The 22,669-nt window shown below is 35.8% G+C and overlaps 1 protein-coding gene across 1 annotated transcript in view; it reads right to left on the reverse strand.

Moving 5' to 3' along the window:
- Positions 1-22,669, reverse strand: part of CPNE8 (copine 8) — a 224,197-nt gene that overhangs the window by 155,348 nt on the left and 46,180 nt on the right. Inside the window, exons 4-5 of the mRNA XM_028113255.2 lie at positions 14,030-14,133; positions 2,824-2,863 (exon numbers count right to left, since the gene is read on the reverse strand). Coding sequence (XP_027969056.1) covers positions 2,824-2,863; positions 14,030-14,133 — 144 coding nt within the window. The remainder of the gene's footprint in view (positions 1-2,823; positions 2,864-14,029; positions 14,134-22,669) is intronic.

The raw sequence follows: 22,669 nt of genomic DNA on the forward strand, positions 1-22,669 counted from the left end.
AGAGAAACTAAAAAAAAAAAAAAAAAAAGATAGATAATGAGTAAACACAGAGGTAGGAAAAGAAGCAAGAGACATTTCCTTTTTTTTTTTTTTTAAGATTTATTTATTTGAGAGAGAGAAAGACAGAGTGCACAGGAGGAGGGGCAGAGGGAGAGAGAGGGAGAGAAGCAGACTCCCCACTGAGCAGGAGCCCAACGCAGGACTCCAGGACCCTGCGCTCATGACCCAAGCCAGATCAAGAGCTGGACGCTCAACCAACTGAGCCACCCAGGCGCCCCAGGAAGGGAGGCATTTCTGTGGAAGTCAGAGGAGATGAGGATTTCAAGAACAGAGCAGTCAATTTTGTCCAAAATGATGGGGAATTCAAGTAAAATAGAAAGTGAAGAGAGCCCACGAAATTTTTCTCTAACCTATGTCAGGATAGTTCAAGCAGAAATGAAAACCAGAACACAGTAAAGTAAGATGGTAAAAACCCAGGCTGTTCTGAAAAGAACTATGGTGATAAGAAGGTGGTAAAGGAGATAGCATGAGGGTGGAGCAGAGTCAAGACATCAGGAAGACGACATGAAGTGTTTCTTAGGGAAAAATACAAAACGCTATTCTGCAAAAGAAAAGTTTTAAAAGGTATGTACATGCAGGGCTTCTATAGTACATATCTTATATAATAATAATTACAGATTACTTAAGGGAAATATAGTTAATCATGTTTGAGGTACCTTCCTATCCCATATACTACTCTCTGCCCTGGACTCAAAGCAACGACATTGGTTAAGGACCACATGTTACCACCTTCACACTCACCCCCAAAATATCCAACCCCATGGAAGTGTCCTTAACTGCCCAGTTATCATGCCCTCTAAAAAAGGAGTTTGAACTGAGAAACAAAGAAACTATATTCAGGGAGAGTGGGCACTTGAAAATCTATGTCCACTCAGGGTTTGGGGAGTTCATTTTTCCTACGTGCACAAAGATGAACAAACAGAGAGACTTGGTCTTCGGAGAGAAACAGAAGCTCAGAGAAGAATCATAATGGAAAGAATATGTGGCCTCAGAGGGAGAGAAATCGAGAAAATAGCTGTCTCAGTCCCAGCCCACACACCTGTTTCTAGCTGCAGTTCCTATAAGGGCAAGCTACTCATCACATTTATGAGATGCTTCTAAATCTCTTTAATATTAACCACCTACACGTGAGGTAAATGAATGCATTTTCTTTCCTTGCAATGAAATTTTGACTAGAAAACAGAATCTTTTTCTGATTCGTCCAGTGGAATTTGGAAAACTTCCAATACAAAGCTATGCAATAAGTTTTAAATGTCCAGCCACAATGCTATAAATCTTATGAGGAGCAGGAAGGTGGCATGGCAACTGCAATGAACTGTACTTATGGGGAATAATGAGCTTATTACAGTATTCATTTTCATTTTGTAGAAAAGTCAGTCAGAAAGACTATTCTTTGGGGGCTCCTGGGTGGCTCAGCGGGTTAAGCATCTGCTCAGGTCATGAGCTCCAGGTACTGGGATGGAGCCCCGTGTCAACCTGGCTTCCTGCTCAGCAGGGAGTCTGCTTCTCCCTCTTCCTCTGCCCCTCCCCTTTGTGTGCTCTCTCTCTCTCTCAAATAAATAAAAAACAAAATAAAATCTTTAAAAAAAAAGGAAAGACTTTTCTTTGAACGCTTCTTCAGTGATTCTGCCCTATGCTTCATAACAAAAATGAGTATCACAGCTTCCTTACAATGAAGGACAAGAACAGTAAATTGTGATTTTTTTACCAGCTTTCCAGTTTCCCCAAATCACCCTCTTAGCCTGGAATAACGTTAACTCTCTTCTCTGAATCATGACATTACCCCTCTCCAAACTATATTGGAAATCATATATCTCCATCTATTCTAATCAATAGGCTACAACAATGGAGAAGTGAAAATTCTCACCCCCCTGACCTTCTGGGCACGACTCTGATTCCATGCAGCCTCTCACCTCTCAACCCTGGCACGACTGCCAATTCTACCTCCAGGTACTCAGATTCCACTTGGAACCTGGTTAAACTCCTTTCCGAATGCTGTTTTCAGCCCTGGTGCAGCCCTTCCTCCTAGTTTGGCCTAATTCCATTCCCACAGTTCAAGCAACAGGCTGATCAGATCATCAGTGCTCGGCCAGAGAATCTCGCCCTCATCCCTTCCTCCAGAACTCCTGAACCTGGGAATGTCCCCAGGGAACAGTTGTGGCCTGGGAGTAGAGCTCTTGAGACAAGAGCAGTGGGTAGAGGGAGGGACGATCAGAACCCAAAAGGAAGAAAAAGACACCGTAGGTGACCTTGAGGACAGATTCTATATGTCCACCTTGCTCATACTGTACCCTCAGGAACTGACATGATGCCAGCAAGAGGAGGCACTTAGAAAATATCACTGAACGAATGGACCACAAGGACAGCCAAAGTAGCAAGTCACTCTGCCTACACCAAGAACTTCTCATTCTCTCGGAAGGGAAGCCTCTCCAAATGACATGGGCTCACTATTCCATCTTGCTTAACCCGATCCAACTCCAAACTCTGCAGGGAACTGGCAGCATGTCTTTAAAAAATATATAAGTAAATAATAAAAAAGATTAATCCATTTCACCTACGAAAGATATCTTTGCTTTAATATGTTCCTCCAAATGTTATTCTGGGTCCTTGAAAAATGCTATTTATTTTCTATGACAATTATTACATGAAAAGTTAGGGACATATATCTTTAATATTAATATACCAACATAAATACCAATCGTAAATCATGATATTGTAATTTCTATTATGGAATCATCATTAAAACATAAAGTCTAAACTTACATGTTTGGACAGGTTGGGGCTCTTGGAATCAACATCATACCTACAAGATTAAAACAGAAAACTCAAATTATTTCCACAAAATAGAGCTACAGAAAAATATCAGTATTTTACAAAAAAAACCCCATAAATAACATAAATATACTCAATCAAATCAATCATGAAAAACTAACAAATTTAGAAGTTTCTTATAATCTGTCATATATACGACAATGGTAGAATTGACAATCTCTGGGTCCTTTTATTTCTGCAACCTAAGCAGAGGTCCTGATATTTTCAGTCAACAATTCTGCCGCTTGATAAGAAAGTTTAAAACTTCTCTTTTGTACCATTGTTAAAAAAGTTTATAAAGTAAAAATAAAACAAAACAAAAAAGAGCCTTCTCGTTTGTGTGAATCAATAGTATCCTAATACTGCTCAAAATTCCCCAACAACTGCAATTCCTCTCCACTGGATACCATTAAAAATAAGCAGGTTAACAGGCTGTCGTTTGTGTTCATTTTAATTTTTATTTAGTATTTTAAATGCTACCATTAACTTTGAAATTTGGCTAAAGTAATGAGACATTACTTTTCCCCAATCACTGGACTTAGGGAAACCGTGTGTTTTACAGAAAGAGAAATACATTCATAGAGGACTATTTTCTGTTCTGTTTTTGACCCGTGGGTAATGGAAATAAATGTTTTCTAGAATGATCCTGGGAAAACATCACTCACTATCACTTTAGCCCCTCATTTTAAAGAATTTGTAGAAAAAGTTAAGATTGCTAATAGTCAAAACAACCTCAAATCGCTGAAGTCTTAAGTAGGAAAATATTTGTACTGGCTCCAGTGTTTCTTCCAAATCAGATTCCTTTCACACTCCTTGTGCATAGCTTCCTACCAAAACTTAACTGCCTTTTTTTAAGGTTAATTCAAGCCTTCGCTCTCACATAATAAGAATGTTTTTACAGAGAAACAAAGGATCTCAATCAATAAAAGGCAAAGAAACAGAGTTCGCAGGAGGTACCAATGCTGAGCAGAGGTTCACTTACTCCTTAAGCAAAGCATGTTCACCACAGACCGGCTTCAAAATTGTGTGATGCAAAAACACCTGCCTGGGAAGAATTACAAATTACTCTCCTTCCCATCAGGGCATTTGGATCACTCCGAACAGTTGTAACCTAGAATTTTCAATCAGCTCATTGCCAACATCTACTGAAAACCTACAGATGTTAGTACAAAGAAATATTTTTTATTCAAGACAATTTTTTAAAGAGTAAGACTGAAATTAGCAACTACAGCAATATCAAAGGTGAAAAATAACTGTGCTGGCTTCTTCCCAAGAATCGGAAACCGTTTTCTATAAAGGGTATACTGTGGATCGGGCAGAAATAACATGGTGTGCTCAGTTTTGTTAAAGGAAGCAAAAAGAAAAGGAGTTTATGTTTTCATCACCAAGAGTTTAAGTATCTTCAAATACAATCCCCTTTCACAAAGCTTTTTTAATGCTAACATCTCAAAACTATGCAATTGACAGCATACTTCTGAGGGCTTTAGGTAATAAGTCGGATTATAATGCATTTGAAATTATCATGAGTTTTCCTTCCATGGAATTTTCCTTCTAACTTTTCTAAAAGTATCAAGACCACTCTGGGCCTCACCCTCAGAGGTCAGACACAAACACTACATCCGAGATAGTTAAAATGTATGTGTGTGATGATGTGTATGAGTGCCATACTTTCATTAAGGAGAAGAGAGTATATGGAAAGCAGGAAGCTAAGTAGTTTACCCCTAATAGGGTGCATCCCCACTGCCTGAATTTACTCAGGCCAATTCTGTAAACTTGAAGCTGCTACTGAAATATTATTACCAGAGTACTGAACTGGGTAGATCCTAAGGATCACGTTTGCAATTAGAGGTAACAGATATTGACTAGAGTTTTTCCTGTACTTCTGAAATTCCAACGAAGGCCCCAACTGAAAACCAAAGATGCTAAGTATCCCCTCATGCTTGGCTCAGAGGTGCTCAAGAGTCACTCTCATTAGAGTCAGACCCTTCTCCACAAACTGACTCATAAAGTGACAGGCTATTCCTACTTCTTGGGCGGCAAGAGGAGGTTCCTTCCACTCCCCAAAGTCAAGAAGGGGAACTCCAAAATCTGAGGTGCCTGAAGAAGGAGAAGACAGCATCTGTTTTCCCAGTCAGATGCTGCTGAGCTGCAGAACCTACCTACGAGTCCGGCCTGTGGCTGCCAATAAAAGACAATCTCAGGTGACAGTCCTAAGAAATGCCTTCTGAGAACAGAGGAAGAAGCACAGTGAGTGACTTGTGCTACCTTTAAGGTCTAGATTCTTCAGAAGATAAGAGACCCACACCTCGGCCCCAGCTCATCTACCTTTCCCTCTTCCACCCCTGCTCCCCTGCAAGTAGCTGAAACAATAGCTCCAACTGAAGGGAGAGGAAGTGAAGAGTTTTGAAGTAAGTTTGAGATTAAAGTTTTAAAGTGAAGAGTACATATGATTAACAAAATAAGATGGTTCTAATAAACAGAAGTGACTGAAAACTCTCAAAATTAGACCTTGACATTGTTAAGGGAGTCCTTAACCAATGGGAAAAACTGGAATTAACAGTATTGGGAAGAAATTTTAAAAAACTTACTTTCCTCAAAGTCTGAGATCCTTCAAAAATAAAATACAATAACATTATACATTCCACAAATATCACCATTTGATTTATCAAGAAGAAAAATAATTTGCTAGGTAAGACAAATCTAGACTCCTAACCATCTTGTTGCTGTTCCAGTCTAAGTGAAAAAACAAGAGTGAAAAAGACTGTATCTCATTTCTCCTCTTCTCTGGCTCATGTTATATAGTGATGTAACTACCCACACCTCTTGCTCAAAGGCATTTTTGTGTAGTTTTTCTGCCAATAATAGTTTTCAATTGTGACAAAAAAGAGATTTATGAAGTACCAATACCATTATCAGTGTGATAATTGTAACAAAATCAATAGATGCCAGAGTTTATGACTTTATCTGTGATATATACACAGCATGATGAGAGACCATGTCTCTTAAATGAAGAAGTACACATCAAATCAAATAAGCAGGAGAATTTTAGAACTCAGTAGATAAACTAATCTTAAATATATATCTCAGGCATATTAAAGTAACAATAATAATTACTATGGATTAATCAGAACTTACAGGAATTTGGTCCAGTTGTGAAAGGAAGACATATTCATTCTGTCTCTCCCTCTCTTTCTCTGTCATTACAACTTTCTATCAGCATTGAAAGTTAAATTAAAAAAGGCTCCTGAAAACCTTTTCTCAAACCTTCCATAATAGGCAATTCTTTACATCACACATTTTCCCACCTTCTTTTTAATTGTTTTTTTAGAATTTTATGAAATCAATGGACAGATTAAATAAAACACAATTCTGAAAAACATTTACATCTGTCTGTTGGCCAATTCAGACTACTGTATTCTTCAACATCGCTGTTCCCTCATTTATGACATGTTGTCATAAATGCATTGGAGTATCGCTGTAGTTCTCTGGGAGATGCAGGTTGGGGTTACAAATGATTTTATCGCCTAGTTTATCCTGTTTTTATTTTCCAAATAGCCTACAATGAATATTTCTTCCTAGGAATTGCACATTGCTAAGACAAAATTTAAAAACCAATTATACCCAGTAATGCAATCACTGGGTATTTACCCAGATACAAATGTAGGGATCCGAAGGGGTACATGCACCCCGATGTTTATAGCAGCAATGTCCACAATAGCCAAACTATGGAAAGAGCCAAGATGTCCATCGACAGAAGAATGGATAAAGAAGACATGGTGTATATATATATACAATGGAATATTATGCAGACATCAAAAGGAATGAAAGCTTGCCATTTGCAATGACGTGGATGGAACTGGAGGGTATTATGCTGAGCGAAATAAGTCAATCAGAGAAAGACATGTATCATATGACCTCACTAATATGAGGAATTCTTAATTTCAGGAAACAAACTGAGGGTTGCTGGAGTGGTGGGGGGTGGGAGGGATGGGGTGGCTGGGTGATCGACATTGGGGGGTGTGTGTGCTATGGTGAGCGCTGTGAATTGTGTAAGACTGTTGAATCACAGACCTGTACCTCTGAAATAAATAATACATTATATGTTAAAAAAAAAGAAGAAGAAGAAGAAGATAGCAGGAAGGGAAGAATGAAGGGGGGAAATCGGAGGGGGAGACGAACCATGAGAGACGATGGACTCTGAGAAACAAACTGAGGGTTCTAGAGGGGAGGGGGGTAGGGGGATGGGTTAGCCTGGTGATGGGTTTTAAAGAGGGCACATATTGAACGCAGCACTAGGGTGTTATATGCAAACAGTGAATCATGGAACACTACATCAAAAACTAATGATGTAATGTATGGTGATTAACATAATAAAAAAAACCTTACCTAATTGTAAAATTTAAACAAGTATAATTTATCATATGCCAATTATCCCTCAATAAAGAAAAAAACAATTATAATTAGGTATACTAATGAATAAATAGATACACATAACTAGTGAAAACATACAGTGTTTTCCATACTTATTTAGGTAGATATGCTGGAAAAAAATCACAAAGAAAAAGAAAAAGAGAGAAAGAAAGAAAGAAAAGAAAGAAAGAAAGAAAGAAAGAAAGAAAGAAAGAAAGAAAGAAAGAGAAAGAAAGAAGAAAGAAAGAGGGAAAGAAACAAAGAAGAGAAAAAGAAAACCTGCTCAGGTTAAAGGTTTTATGTGAGATTTTCTCATGGTACATGGTAAATAAAAAGGAATTAATTAAAGTTATATCAAAAATACTACATGAACTAAGAATATACTTGTTGCTTTTCTTGATAATCAGGTATCCCTTTCTCTGGCCCTAATTGTTTGAATTTTTCAGAGATGCCATACAATTGAAATAAAGCTCTTTGAATCAAATAGCTGAAATTAACCAAAAGCATTCAAAAGATAAAATGATACATAATTTAATTTTGCAATATGCTTTCACATTTCTTTAAAGATTTTATTTATTTATTTGAAAGAGAGAATGAGAGCGAGCGAGCATGAGGGGGGGAGGGTCAGAGGGAGAAGCAGACTCCCTGCTGAGCAGGGAGCCCGATGCGGGACTCGATCCTGGGACTCCAGGATCATGACCTGAGCCGAAGGCAGTTGCTTAACCAACTGAGCCACCCAGGCACCCATGCTTTCACATTTTGAACATTACATAATTTCTGTGAAAATTACTATAATTTTTAGAAGAGAAAGCTGAAGAAGTTAAAACATATCAATTTACCTACACTAATTTTTGTCACTCTATTTGTTCTTGTCACACAGATGAAATGATGTAACATGCTCCCATTCCTATCAAACATAACGATTTCCTAGACAGTCTTACTTTTGTTTATTTAGATAGATTAAATATATTCTATCATATTATTATATTCAATGTGCAGAATACTTTAAACATATACTTTCATCAGTATTAGATAACCAAGACAAAATAAAGATAACCTAGTTTAGACTTCATAAAATTTTAGAAATTCAGGTTTTGTAGCATTTCATTATGAACTATTTTCGGCAAAATCTGATCCTTTGAACATATTACACTTTCTGCGCCTTGGTTTTCTCATTTACAAAAATGGATGAATTCCACCTCAGAAATCTGTTGGGTGGATTAGTTATATATGCGTATGATTCTATTACAAACTGTGAATAAGAGTAGTAGTATTACTAACAAAAATAACCTCTTTTTGTCTGTGCGTATAAAACTTATATACTAACTCTCAAACTCCATGAGCTTCTGTAACTATTTCATTTAGTTTATAAATGGAAGATATTTGTAACAACCATATTAAACCATTTTATCATTCCTTCCTTCTGAATTTCTGCCAGTGAATGTATTGGTTCTGTTCTCCTTTTTTTTTTTAATTCCCTGAAACACATATAAGTTAAACAATATTATTGATTTATCATCAAATACTAGGGAAGTATAGGATGTTCTAGCAATGCCCTAACTGCCTCCTACCTTTAAGTCTTCCGTTGTTCGCGCTAAGTATATCTAGTAAGCTTACAAACATGACATAAGTATCAGGTGCCTCCTTAACCTAATATATTCTCATTTGGACTCCCTTAACCTAATATATTCTCATTTGGACTCACTAGTTTGTCAGAGTGATTGTTGAAAAGCTACCTGTTTAAAGAGACATAATATTTGAAGACTAACCAGCACTGAGTTCAGTGGAATTACATTTCTTGCACTGGACACTTTTTAAAACCCACTAGCTTCCATAGCCTCATCTTCAGTGGAGATGAGAATGTGATCACTAGCCTCTGTGTATAGGTAAATCATTCTTTACCTTCTTTTCCTCTCCAAAATGGTTAGCCCAGCTCTTAATTTTTGCTCCTTGATCTACTGACTAACAAACATTTGATTGTTGTCCTCCTTTTGAAAGCACCCTTCTTTTCATTCTGCTTGTGAAATTCTGTAATAGCCACAGTTATGACATAGGTGATAAAGGATGAGTAGGACATAGGCTTAAGAAACTAGGACCAAGTAGGGACAGTGGTGATATAGTCGCCTGGTAGCAGCTGTTTGTGATGGTGCCCGGGGCCTTTGGGCAGACGAAACAAAATAGAAATGGTTCTGAAAATCAGAGCTAAAACACGGGCAACGAGTTCAGAGAACAATGCATATAGAACCTTGGCTTTACAGGCAAATTCTACCGAACTTTAAAGAAGAATGAATACCTATACTTCTTAAACTATTCCAAAAAAATAGAAGGGGAAGGAAAACCTCCAAATTCAGTCTATGAGGTGAGCATTACCCTGATATCAAAACCAGATAAACACCACATCAGAAGAGAGAACTACAAGCCAAAATCCCTGATGAACATAGATACAAAAATTCTCAACAAAATACTGGCAAACTGAATTCAACAATACATTAAAAAAATCATTCACCACGATCAACTGGGATTTGTTCCTGGGTTGCAAGGGTGGTTTGGTATTTGCACATCCATCAGTGTGAAACATCACATTTCAATAGATGCAGAAAAAGCATTTGACAAAGTACAACAACGATTCATGATAAAAACCTTCAACAAAGTAGGTTTGAAGGGAACATACTTCAACATAGTAAAGGCCATATATGAAAAAACCCACACCTAACATGATCCTTAATGGGGAAAAACTGAGAGCTTTTCCCCTAAGGTCAGGAAAAACACAAGGATGTCCACTCTTACCACTATTATTCAGCATAGCACTGGAAGCCCTAGCCACAACAATCAGAGAAAAAGAAGATATAAAGGGCATCCAAACTGGTAAGGAAGAAGTAAAACTTTCACTTTTTGCAGATGACAGGATACTGTATTATACAGAAAACCCAAAAGGCTCCACCAAAAAACTGCTAGAACTGATAAACGAATTCAGTAAAGTCACAGGATACAAAAATCAATGTGCTGAAATCTTGCATTTCTACACATCAATAATGAAGCAGCCAAAAAAGAAATTAAGAAAACAATCCCATTTATAATTGCACCCAAAATAATAAGATACCTACGAATAAACCTAACCAAAGAGGTGAAAGACCTGTACTCTGAAAACTATAAAACAGTGATGAAAAAAATCGACGATGACACAAAGAAATACAAAGATATTCCATGCTCATGGACTGGAAGAGCAAATATTGTTAAAATGTCTGTAGTACCCAAAGTAATCTACATATTTAATGCAATCCTTATTAGAATACAGCACTTTTCACAAACTAGAACAAAGAATCCTAAAATTTTTATGGAACGACAAAAGACCCCAAATAACCAAAGCCATCTTATAAAGGAAAAGTAAAGCTGGAGGCATCACAATTCTGGACTTCAAGTTATATTACAAAGCTGTAGTAATCAAAACAGTGTGGAACTGACACAAAAACAGACACATAAATCAATGTAACAGAATAGAAAACCCAGAAATAAACCCATAATTATATGGCCAATTAATCTTTGACAAAGCAGGAAAGAATATGCAATGGAAAAGAGTCAGTCTCTTCAACAAATGGTGTCGGGAAAACTGGACAGCCACATGCAAAATAATGAAACTGGATGGCTTTCTTACTCCATAGACAAAAATAAATTCAAAATGAATTAAAGACCTAAATGTGAGACCTGAAACCATAAAGAACTAGAAGAGAACATAGGCAGTAACTTCTTTGACATCAGACTTTGACATAGCAACTTCTTTCTAGATATGTCTCCTGAGGCAAGGGAAACAAAAGCAAAAATAAACTATTGGGACTACATCAAAATAAAAAGCTTCTGCACAGCAAAAGAAACAATCAACAAAACTAAAAGGCAACCTATTAAATAGAACGTATTTGCAAATGACATATCCAATAAAGGGTTAATATGCAAAGTAAGTAAAGAACTTATAAAACTCAACACCACCCCCCAATGATCCAATTAAAAATGGGCACAAGACATGAAGAGATATTTATCCAAAGAAGACATCCTGATGGCCAACAGACACATGAAAAGATGTTGTTCATTATCATTTACCATCAGGGAAATGTAAATCAAAACTACAATGAGGTATCACCTCACTTCTGTCAGCATGACTAAAATCAATAATACAAGAAGCAACAGGTGTTGACAAGGTTGTGAAGAGAAAGGAACCCTCATGCATTGTTGGTGGGAATGCAAACTGGTACAGCCACTGGAGAAAACAGTATGGAGGTTCCTCAAAAAGTTAAAAATAGAACTCTTATGATCTAGCAATCCCACTACTGGGTATTTACCCAAGAATACAAGAGCACTGATTCAAAGGGATACATGCACCCCTGTGTTTATAGTAGCATTATTTACAATAGCTAAATTATGGAAGCAGCCGAAGTGTCCATCGATTGGTGAATGGATAAAGAAGATATATACATATATTATATGTGTGTATAATATATATATATAATGTTATCTTATTCAGCCATAAAAAAAGAATGAAACCTTGCCATTTGCAACAACATGGATGGAGCTAGAGAGTATAATGCTAAGTGAAATAAGCCAGTCAGAGAAAGACAAATACCATACGATTTCACTTATACGTGGGATTTAAGAAACAATACAACGAGCTAAGGGAAAAAAAATAAGAAAGAGAGGGAGACAAATCAAAAAACAGACTCTTAATTATAGAGAACAACTGATGGTTACCAGAGGGGAGGTGCGTGGGAGGATGGGTTAAATGGATAATGGAGACTAAGGAGTGCACTAGTTGTAATGAGCACAGGGTGATGTATGGAAGTGTTGAATTAAAATAAAACTTAAAAAGCGTACGGGATCTCTTAAGTTGGTTTCAAAGATTAGAATCAGGAATGAGTACTCTTGTCCACATCTTTTCATCCTAAAATTTGACTATGAATTATTTATACTCTGAAAATTAAAAAAAAAAAGTAAGAAATTTACATACCAGGATATTTGCTGTAGGATTACATGTAATAGTAAAAATAGAACAATCCAAAATGTCCATCAGTAGATGTTCGGCTACATAAATTGTGTTTTCTCAAGCAATGAAAATTATGCAGCATTAAAATAAATGAAACATCTATATAATATAGTGGCATAAAAAGATATCTGAAAAATTCAAGTAATAGGAAAATATTTGTGATTTTTCTAAATATTGAGACTCCCATATGTTTGCGTATCTTTAAAAAAAAAAGATCTGCAAGTATATACATCCAGTCATTTACATTTTTGTTGTTTGTGGGTTGAGGTTTTTTTTTGGTATTGAACTAACAGGAAATTTTCACTTTTAAATGCCTATATTATTTAAAGTTTATAATAAATATTTACTACTTTTAAATGAGAGAAAAGAATGCAAGTGAACAAACAATACAAATGGCCGGTTTTAGGATAAAGTTGAGTCTACAAGCAGAGGGAAAAAATTAAGCAGGTACCATGCTGGTGTGAGAGAGAATTCTTAAAAACGGCTGCTATGAAGCCCTAAACAATGGGAGAATCATATTCAACATGATTTATATGTGGCTTTTAAATAATGCAATCTCCATGATAAACATGGTCAGGAAATCATTATATTCCTCTTTAGGATTTTTTCTCAGAAGTATCATTTTTATTATTTGAAAAGGCGTTTCAAGGACATAAAAAGCAAATGGGTTATAATAAATTTTGCTTGATAAATATAATGAATACTTAGAACTCCTATAACTCTTGAAGGAAAGGGCCTGGTATAAGGGTCTCCTTTTTTAAACAGAAGGGTATTTTACTGCACACATTTTAGAAGAAAACGAGAAAGGCTGTTCATGGTAAATAACTTTGTTTTTACATTAGGAAGCAATCTAGGACTTTTTCAAATAAGATATTGATAGCTTTTATCAAAAAATATTTACAAATTGTGACAGCCTGGTGCATTTTATTGTTTCCAACTATTTAAAGACGTTTCTATTTTTAAAGACTTACGATGTTCATAAACTCTCTTTTAAGTACATACTATATGTTATACTTTTCCCTCTCAATAGATTTCCTTTGAACAATATCCAGATACTTCAACAACCGTCAGAGTTTATATCTGTGAAACAAAAACTCAGTAATGAATAATATCTTACAAACAGACCCCAGATTCTCTGCAGACAAGAAGTTGAATTTAACGATAATATTTTGATATGCCTAATTCAGCATCAAAATCACAAGAGTATTAAAAATATCAAAAACTCTGGCTCCAGCATCTTGGGTCTTGGAAAGATGAGGCCATGAAGAGATAAAAGGAAGCAACAGTGGTGATTAACATAATAAAAAAAAAAAGGAAGCAATAGTTAGGCAGAGATCCATATAGTATACAAAGAAGCAGCTGACAGAAACTTCAAGATCTGAGGGATACCAGCCATGGAGTAAATGAGATCACCTTGGAGTATATGTGGAACTTGTAAAGAAACCACTGAGGCTGAAGATGGTTTGAAAGGATGTCCATATATACCACCCAGCATTTTGGCATAGTTAAATTGCTCACTAATTTTTTCAATAAACATAGAGCCAAAAACCTATAAAATACAAAGTAGTGCCAGGAATAGTGCTCAGGCCACACTCAGTAGAATTAATCTGGTTTCCTGCCAATATAATCTAGTATTTGTGCAACCAGACCCAGCCATATGTTACAAAATTTGCCTTTAAAAGTCCATTTTTTAACAATGCAAGTTATACCAGAACTTACAAGTCAAAACGAAGGTTCTCTCTTTCTTCAAAAAAGTAGTCCAGGATAAATTTTCGTACAAAATCAGGATTTAAAGTATTATCAATCACTTCAGTCCTTCCAAACTGTAGAGAAAAAGAGAGAGAGGTTAAAATCAAGCCTTGCATGGTTACCTATTATAGTGTAGTACCTAGTATTAATATAGTTCCTTGAAAACATAAGCTATAAATATCCAAATGACTGGATAAAGTAAAGTCCTGCAGAAAAGTTTCTGGAGACAAAATCACTCCCTCTTAGTCATACAGGGATATCTGAAAATAAGCAGTGAGTTCATTCAAATTAACAGCAGCTTCTGCAAATTCATATAACAAGCTGTTAACACTTTCTCCCCTCTTTTCCCCACTTGAAAGCCAAATCCCATTCTAGTCAAAAGAAGTTATTTCTCCCTTAAATTTTAACGTATCACAAATATTTTTCCTAACGTAGTGTATAACTAGCAACATATATTCTTATGACTGGAGGGGTCCAAGTATTCATAATCACGAAGTTCTCTACACGAAACAGTTCATTAGCCATGTTTTGGGGAGAACTTTCTTATAATCTATTACTTCAGTCATTGGGTTTTCTTTTGTTTTGTTTTGCTTTGCTTTAATTCTTATGGTATCTAGACAGCCTAAAACAGGACCTATAACACTTACTGTTTTTAAGCTAGTGAGTTGCACTTTTGCTTAAAAAAAGTAAGTTTCTCCATCTTAGGGGAAGTGGAAACCAAGAAATAAAACTTTCTAGTCAGCAAGGCCACCAGGCTCTGCTTCCAAAGTCAGAGCAGAAACATAAATAAATTTTACAACTCTTTATTTTTGTATTCAGCTTACATTCTTCCCCTCCTACTCCCATGGAATTCTAATAAGGGAATTTTAACCTTTGGTTCTGAACAGCATTATGCATGCCATCTTATCAGAGAATGAACTTTTATTAAGGCTCACAGAAATACTATTTTTAAATAGGAATAAGAAAACTGTGCTAATCCACTAAAAAGTGAAGGTCATGCTTACATAAATTTTAATAATAAAACTATGGTACAAAATACTGATGACAAAGGATTTACTATGGCTATTGCTAACTAATTATCCAAAAAAGAACTAGTTTGCAGAGGCTTATGTATCTGACAATGTTTTATATCATGGACCAATATCATACAGACAAATCACAACTTAGGTCATTAATTCAACACTTCCAAACTAGTGAACATTTACTTTAAATAATAATAGTAATTACAGCCACCACTTACTTAGTACTTACTTTGTTTCAAGTACTTTTCACACATTACTTTGAATCTTTGCCATAACCATGAAAGGTAGGTATTATTAGTCCCACTTTAAAGATGAGAAATCTTTAAAAATAAATAAATATTTTTGAGGATTCACAATCTTTGGCTACAAAATCTACATTCACTTTGGCTACAAAATCTACATTCTTTCTAGGACTCTCCTTTATTTCATGTGAGGCCTTAAGAAGATCCAACAATGAGCCTATCCATGGTTTCTAATTTTTAAAAAAGTGGGATTGTACCAAATAACCATGTGCTGGCAGTACCCATGCACCCCAAAAGAGCAGGGCAGAGGTCAAGAAGCTTAAGTCTGAACCAGACACAGGCTGGGCCCTCCCAGCCTTTCCACTCTGCCTGGAAGCTCCCCAGGCCACAGCAGAGAGCACCAAACCAGCAAATGCACAACACTCTTGAATAGAAATTCAGCCAGGATCCATATTCCCTGGCACCCAAATCCCTCTTATAGACTTGAACCCAACTCACACTCAGAGGAAAGAAGACAGAGTGAAATTTCCCAGTGTGAGCCCCACTGAGTTGCAAGCCAACAATTTTCCAGGGCCTATGAGCCATTAAAACATCCATAGGTCTGTTTGCTAGGGGCGGCTGGCTTGTCAGCAATATGGGTAGCTGCATATACTCCACTATCTCAAGTGAAGATTAACAGGCAGCCATTAAAATTTTAGCTAATCATCTACATATTATGAACACTTATTACAATATGCCTTCCCACACATAGTCCCGATGCCTTCGACCATATCACCAGTAACCTTCACATTGCAAAATCCAGCAGTCACTCTTCGGGCCTACTCACACTAGACTGCTCAGCAGCATGGGGCATGGCTGTCTACTCTTTCCTTTCTGAAGCAGTCTTTTCTTGCTTTTGACACCACACTCCTGTCTCTCTTCCCTTCCTAGATTCTCAGGCATGCAATCTCTCATTGTCAGAGCACAGTTCTAGGCCCTCTTCATCTGTCAATCTTCACTCTTCTGTTAAGATTATTTTATCTGTTCCTCTGACTTTAAATCCCATCCACATGATGGTAACGTCCAAATGCAGAAGTGAGTCTGGGCTGATGCATACAACTGCCTTCTTGGCTTATACATGTAGTTGTCTAACAGGCTCCTCAGAATTATTATCGAACTTTAAATACTTATTTTATACCACAACCAGCACCCCAATCCTGGTGTTACCAAATCTATGCCTTGTCAATAAATGACACCATCCTCCTCTCGGTTCCTTTGGCCATAAATGGGAGTCATCCTTCTGAACTCCTCCTTTTTAACCCACCAACTCCTACTCATCACCACTTCAGAAACTGGCAGTTCCAACCTCAAACACATCTCCCAGCTGTCTCCTTCTCTCTGGATCTCCTGTCCACAGCTTACGTCAAGCTTTTCAGCTTTCTCATGGACCACCTCAGGGCCCTCCTAATTCACATCTCTGTGTCTTCTTGTTCTCCCTCCAATTCTTCCTCCATATAACATCCAGAATAATCTTTTGAAAAGTGTAAATACAGTCATGCATTTTCACCTCCCAAAAGGTCTCTCATGGTTTCACATAATAGCTCAAATAAAATCTCTTTTCTCTTTTGTCTGCAGGACTGGCTCCTTTCTACCTCTGGGATTTCATCATAGGCCAGCATCTCCTCTTTCTCTTCACCGCAGCCAGCTGGACTTCTTTTAGATCCCTTTACTCACCAAATCTTTTCCATCCTATGGCCTTTGCACCTATGCGAGTAACCCCACTCTTGCTTGGCTTTTTCTCATCTTTTAAGCCTCTACTTAAATGTCAGCATTCTGGCTCTAAGTACTCATGCTAATGTTGGCCCCCTACCCCTAAAATTATTCTCTTTCATAGCACCTGTTTTTTCCTTCATAAAACTTATATTTTGTAATTATACCTTTATTTGTTTTATATTTCCCTCACTAGACAGTATGCTCCATGAAGGCATAAGACATACATACCTGTTTGATTTACACCTGTACAAAACTAAACAAATGATTAACTAAAGGACATCTATATTGTTCAAAGAAAAAAGAATCAAAGATCATGTATAGTAGAATACAAATTTTGATGAAAATATGTTTATATAGAGAGAGATAAAAATAGAGGAAGGTATACCAGAATGCACAAATTATCTTCTAATTTTTCTTATTTTGTATTTCTGGGTTTTGCCAATTTCTTGCAATGAGTATGTTTTACTTTTAAAATCAGAAATAGGGGCACCTGGGTGGCTCAGTTGGTTGGGCGTCTCCTCTTGGTTTTGGCTAGGGTCATGGTCCCAGGATCATGGAATGAGGCCCCACACAAGTCTCTGTGCTCATTGCAGAGTCTGCCTGAGATTCTCTCTCCCTCTCACTCTCCCTCCCCCTCTGTCCCTCCCTCCTGCTTGTGTACACTGTCTCTCTCTTTCTCTCTCAAATAAATAAAATCTTTAAAAAAAATTAAAAATATAAAACTTTAAGCAGTGTTACTGTTTTTTAATTCATTCTATTATGAAAAGTGAAAACTGGTAATAATAAGGAATCACAGGATACATTATGACTAGTTTAGCTCATGGGAAATATGTTGGTTCTTTCCCAGAGGCTGGAATATATTAGCTATCAACCAAGTGATTAATCTTTTTGACTTGAAATCAAATTTGTCTCAGCTAATGCGTTACACTACCAAATAAGAAATTTCTAATTCCTTAGAAAATGGACAGTTGCATATAATTCTATGTAGATCAGAGGGGATTAAAATTTCAAGGAAAGACAATTATTAATAACATTTATCAATGATATATACCCAGAAACAGCTGCATCTGAAAGAACTGCAAGTTGAATCCTACAAAGTCTTCTTCTGAGTATCAACTATCTGGACTGTCAGAAGTACCTACAAAGCTGATTACAGTAATCTCTGGCACAATGAACATATCCAAATATGTGGACAGTCAAGCCCTTTTACATAATTACACAGTATTAGGTTTCATCATCCCATAATGAGAAAAATGTGAGGAAAATGTTCTTTTACTCAACAAGTGTGAAAGTTTCAGTCATTTGAAAAAAGCATGTGAACTGTTAATTTTATTGGAACATAAAATACTGTTTCTTGTAAAACTTTAAAAAAAATAAGAAACAATTCACAATCAAGTCTTTGAGAGTTTTGTTTTATGCTTGAGCTAATCAGATAAATACCTACTTTTCCAATTTAGGAACAAATCCTGCAGAAAATGACAGAATGGAAATATTCCCGATTTCTAAATCAACTAATTGTTATACTGCTTCAGAGGAGAAGTACTAGAAGAACATTCATTTATTTATGGCACCAGGCAGATGAACTCTGTTTTGATAAAAATGTTCAGAAAGTTTTAATATATTATGAAGGCCCAGAACAGCCACCCAGGTCATATTCATGTGTCAACTGAAGTGAAAGTGATGAAGAAAAATATCATCTGGACAAGTGCACATTTGTAATTTGGTTATTATATAAGAATTATATCTTAGTGCTGGTGTTATACAGAGCATGGTCTCCAGAAAGTAGACAAGAAGACTAGATAAACTGAGTATTACAAAGAGACTATTAAGATAAATTCAATAAAAAAGCTCAGTTTAGTACTATACATATCCAACTTACATAAAGGATACAAAGCACAAGCACACACCCACACACACAACACCATTTGTACACATTTCCTCCTGAAAATTAAACACTTGGATTACCAGAAAAATCCATGGACCTCCTCCTCTGAGGGAAAGAGATACAGTTTTGTCATGTAACTCATTACCCAAGACTTTTTTTTTCTTTTTTTACGTATCAAAGATCTGAAATTCACTTAATTATAAAAAGACAAGTGGAAAATCTGAAAGCTTTATCTAGGTCTTAAATTATTATGGGTCACTGAGATGTCACTATAGATGTAGATGTGAATGTAAATTCACACACAGAAAGAAAAAGGATATTTCACATACGTGGCTTTTATTCACTTTTTAGGATCTTCTGTTTTTATGAATGAACATAAATCATTAACCAACAAAAAAAGGACACCTTGATCACATCCCTATAATGGTCACACATAAAATGCAGAAAGGATTGGGATGCCTGGGTGGCTCAGTCTGTTAAACAACTGCCTTCGGTTCAGGTCATGGATCCCAGGGTCCTGGGATCTAGCCCCACATAGGGCTCCCTGCTCAGCGGGAGCTCCCTCTGCCTGCCGCTCCCCCTGCTTGTGCTCGCTTGCTTGCTTTCTGACAAATAAATGAATTTTTAAAAAATCATTAAAAAATAATTTAAAAATTTAAAAGAAAAGAAAAGAAAATACTGAAAGGACTAAACTCCATCAATTTTAAAATTATAGTGCTTTAAAACCTTGGTTAAAACATTTTAATATAATATCATACTCTAAAAAATAATAATATTTTAGGATATTACTATTAATTCTGTGATTAACTGACATGTTTTACCATGTGAAGGAAAAAAAATGGACTCAATTTATCGGGGAGGTCCTTACTGGGGAATATGGGTTAATTTTTGTCATGTATCAGTTAGGTTTTCATTTATGTGACAAAAAAATATTTTTTAAATGAACTGAGTAGATTATTATTTTAATCTACTTTATTATTTTAAATTAGATTGTTTTATTTAGGTTATTATCTAAAGTCAATTGAAAATAAACTTAGAAATGTATTCACATCAACCCTGAAGTCTCTGAATACTTAAAAGCAGTTCTATCCACAGATGCACAATAAATGTTGTTGATGTACATTCATTAGAAAGTCGGCAATTATTAATTTCATATACTCAAAACTAACTTTAGGTCATTATCTTTAAAATCCTCCAAAGGAATAATTCCTAGTTTTTTTTTTAAGAATTACTACATTCTATTACTGCCTTTCATAAGATTTTGCAACATACTTTGTCCCCTTCCTAAAATCATTCTATACAATAGACCGTTAGGCATAGGTTTAGCACTGAGATTCTTAAATTCTCAATGTTTGTTTTTGTGAGCTTTATTCACTTTTTTTTTTTGAGAACTTGGCAGGAAAACAGAAACATTATAAAGCTAAATCTGGGAATTATTTTAATTCAAAAATGATCAGAACAAACTTGCTTCTGTCAATGGCAAATTAGGTTGTTTCAGACCAACTTTTCCCCTGAGAACAACTAGAAAAATCCGAAAAAACATAAAATAATCTTTTTGGAGGCACCAGAGAGCTAACAAAAAGTTATACACGTGAAACCAAAAACCTGGAGAAAAGAGAAGCCAAAAGAGGTGCCCTGTATTTGAAAAAGGTGATGGGTATTAATGAGGGCACATACTGCATGGAGCACTGGGTGTTATACGAAAACAATGAATCATGGATCACTACATCAAAAACTAATGATGTATTGTATGGTGACTAACGTAATATAATAAAATTAAATTAAATAAAAAAAAGAAATAATAATGTAAAAGCAAAAATGGCTTAAAAGATTGCATATTCAATATGAAAATTTTGTTTAAAATATTTTTTCAATGTTTAAAATAAATACATTGTAGTAGGCAAAAAAAAAAAAAAAGAAGAAGAAAAGAAAAAGAAGCAAACCAAACTGATTTCCATGGTCTCATCAAACTGTGGGAGACAACGGAGTTTTTAAAAATCATCAAAGGGGCTATATTCATGCTCACTCTATATTTCTTTCCACTCGTCAATATGTTTAAGTTGTTTTTAATTGAGGGATTAAAAAAATAAGGTTTGAGTTGGGACCCTAAGAGGCTACACCGGATGAATCAGAAAGCAATCCTCAATAAGAATGAAGTTCAGCTCAGAGGGAGTCAAATCTTTAACTGACTTAAGATAAACTTTTCCCAGCCTAGTTATCTCCCCAGAAGCAAAAGTAAACCCACTCTGGAGAAATATAAAATCATCCAAAGCCTTAAGTATATCACTAAATTTTCTTATGCAATATTCAGCAATAATTAACAGGCATGAAGGCTTCTGCCTCCAGCTCCAAAGCAGTCACTTGTAACAGACCAACATTCCAGTGGAGAACCAGAAAAGGTAGTGGATAAAACACAAAACTTTATTGTTTGATACTATCGTAGAGATGCAAAGGCACCCAAGAGCTGAAAGGCCCAATGCTAGAGAGAAGGGAAGTTAATTAATGAGAGTCCAACTTTTGCTTGGAACAAGCAGTGACAAAGAAAAAAAGCAAGTCCACATAAAAATGGGGAGAGAAGCAAAGCCAGGAAATCTCAGCAACAATGAGCCATACTTTTGAAGACAACACAACCGAATAGAAGTAGGAGCTTAGTGAAGTTAGAAAAGCTATCTGAACCCAGATTTCATTAAAATTTCAGGAAAATTAAAGGTGTCAAGGCCTAATTACATGCAAAGTTACCATTAAAAAAAGAGAGATTAGAGAGCAGAATAATATCTCTGCAAGACATGAAAGTATGCCAAAAGATACAATCAAATACCAAATTAAAACTGTAGTATTTCAAATAGAGCCAAAACACATACAGACATGAAAGGATTGCAGAAATCAGAATTAGCAATACAGAGAAAGGAGGTGATATAAATCAAAGAGGAAATAGAGGTAAAGTAAATAAAACAGCATCTTAGAAATGGAATAAACTAGTAAGGACACAAGAATAATCACAATAGATAAAACCTTAACAGAAATTGGAAAGAAATATTTTTGTTTTTAAGAATCAGAAAGAAGTGGGGAAAAAAAAGGAGAGAAAGTAGCAAATACTCAAACAGGCAAAGTGGATCCATCATATAACAGAAGTCCACAAAGAAGAAAATCATCACAAAGAACAGACAAGTATTAAAAACTGCAATTCATTAGCTCATCACTTAAAGAAAGATAAAATTAGATTTTCTTCAGAGTTTTTGACAGAAATGTGTTATGACAGAACAAATGAATAACATTTAATATACCTAAGGAAAGAAAATGTAAGCAAAAGATTTTATATTCTTCATATTCAAAGGGCACAAATTGTTGTTGACGTAAAAAAAAAAAAAACAGATGAATATCGTTCCCATGAGCTCTTCTAAAAAATCTGCTAGCAACTGAGCTTTAGATAACCAAAATTACTACAGAAATATTGACATACAGAGTGGTGGTGAGCATTACTTATAGAACTAAGACTCACTTAGGTCTAAGAGAGAGAAAATAAAGCATGCAATGTCAATATGATCTGATAATGTTGATAGAATGCAACATTATTCCAACTAACAAGTAGAAAAACCCCAAAGATCCAAGCACTAAGCATCAATGGTTGCTAACAGAAAAAAGAGGGAAAATACACCATTTGCCTCCCACTGAAAGTTCACACCACCACCAACAGATTTGCCAAAGGAAT

This window comes from Eumetopias jubatus, unplaced genomic scaffold, assembly GCF_037043125.1.
Source record: "Eumetopias jubatus isolate StellerSeaLion01/CBP00866 unplaced genomic scaffold, mEumJub1_p1.0 scaffold_8, whole genome shotgun sequence".
Classification (NCBI taxonomy): domain Eukaryota; kingdom Metazoa; phylum Chordata; class Mammalia; order Carnivora; family Otariidae; genus Eumetopias; species Eumetopias jubatus.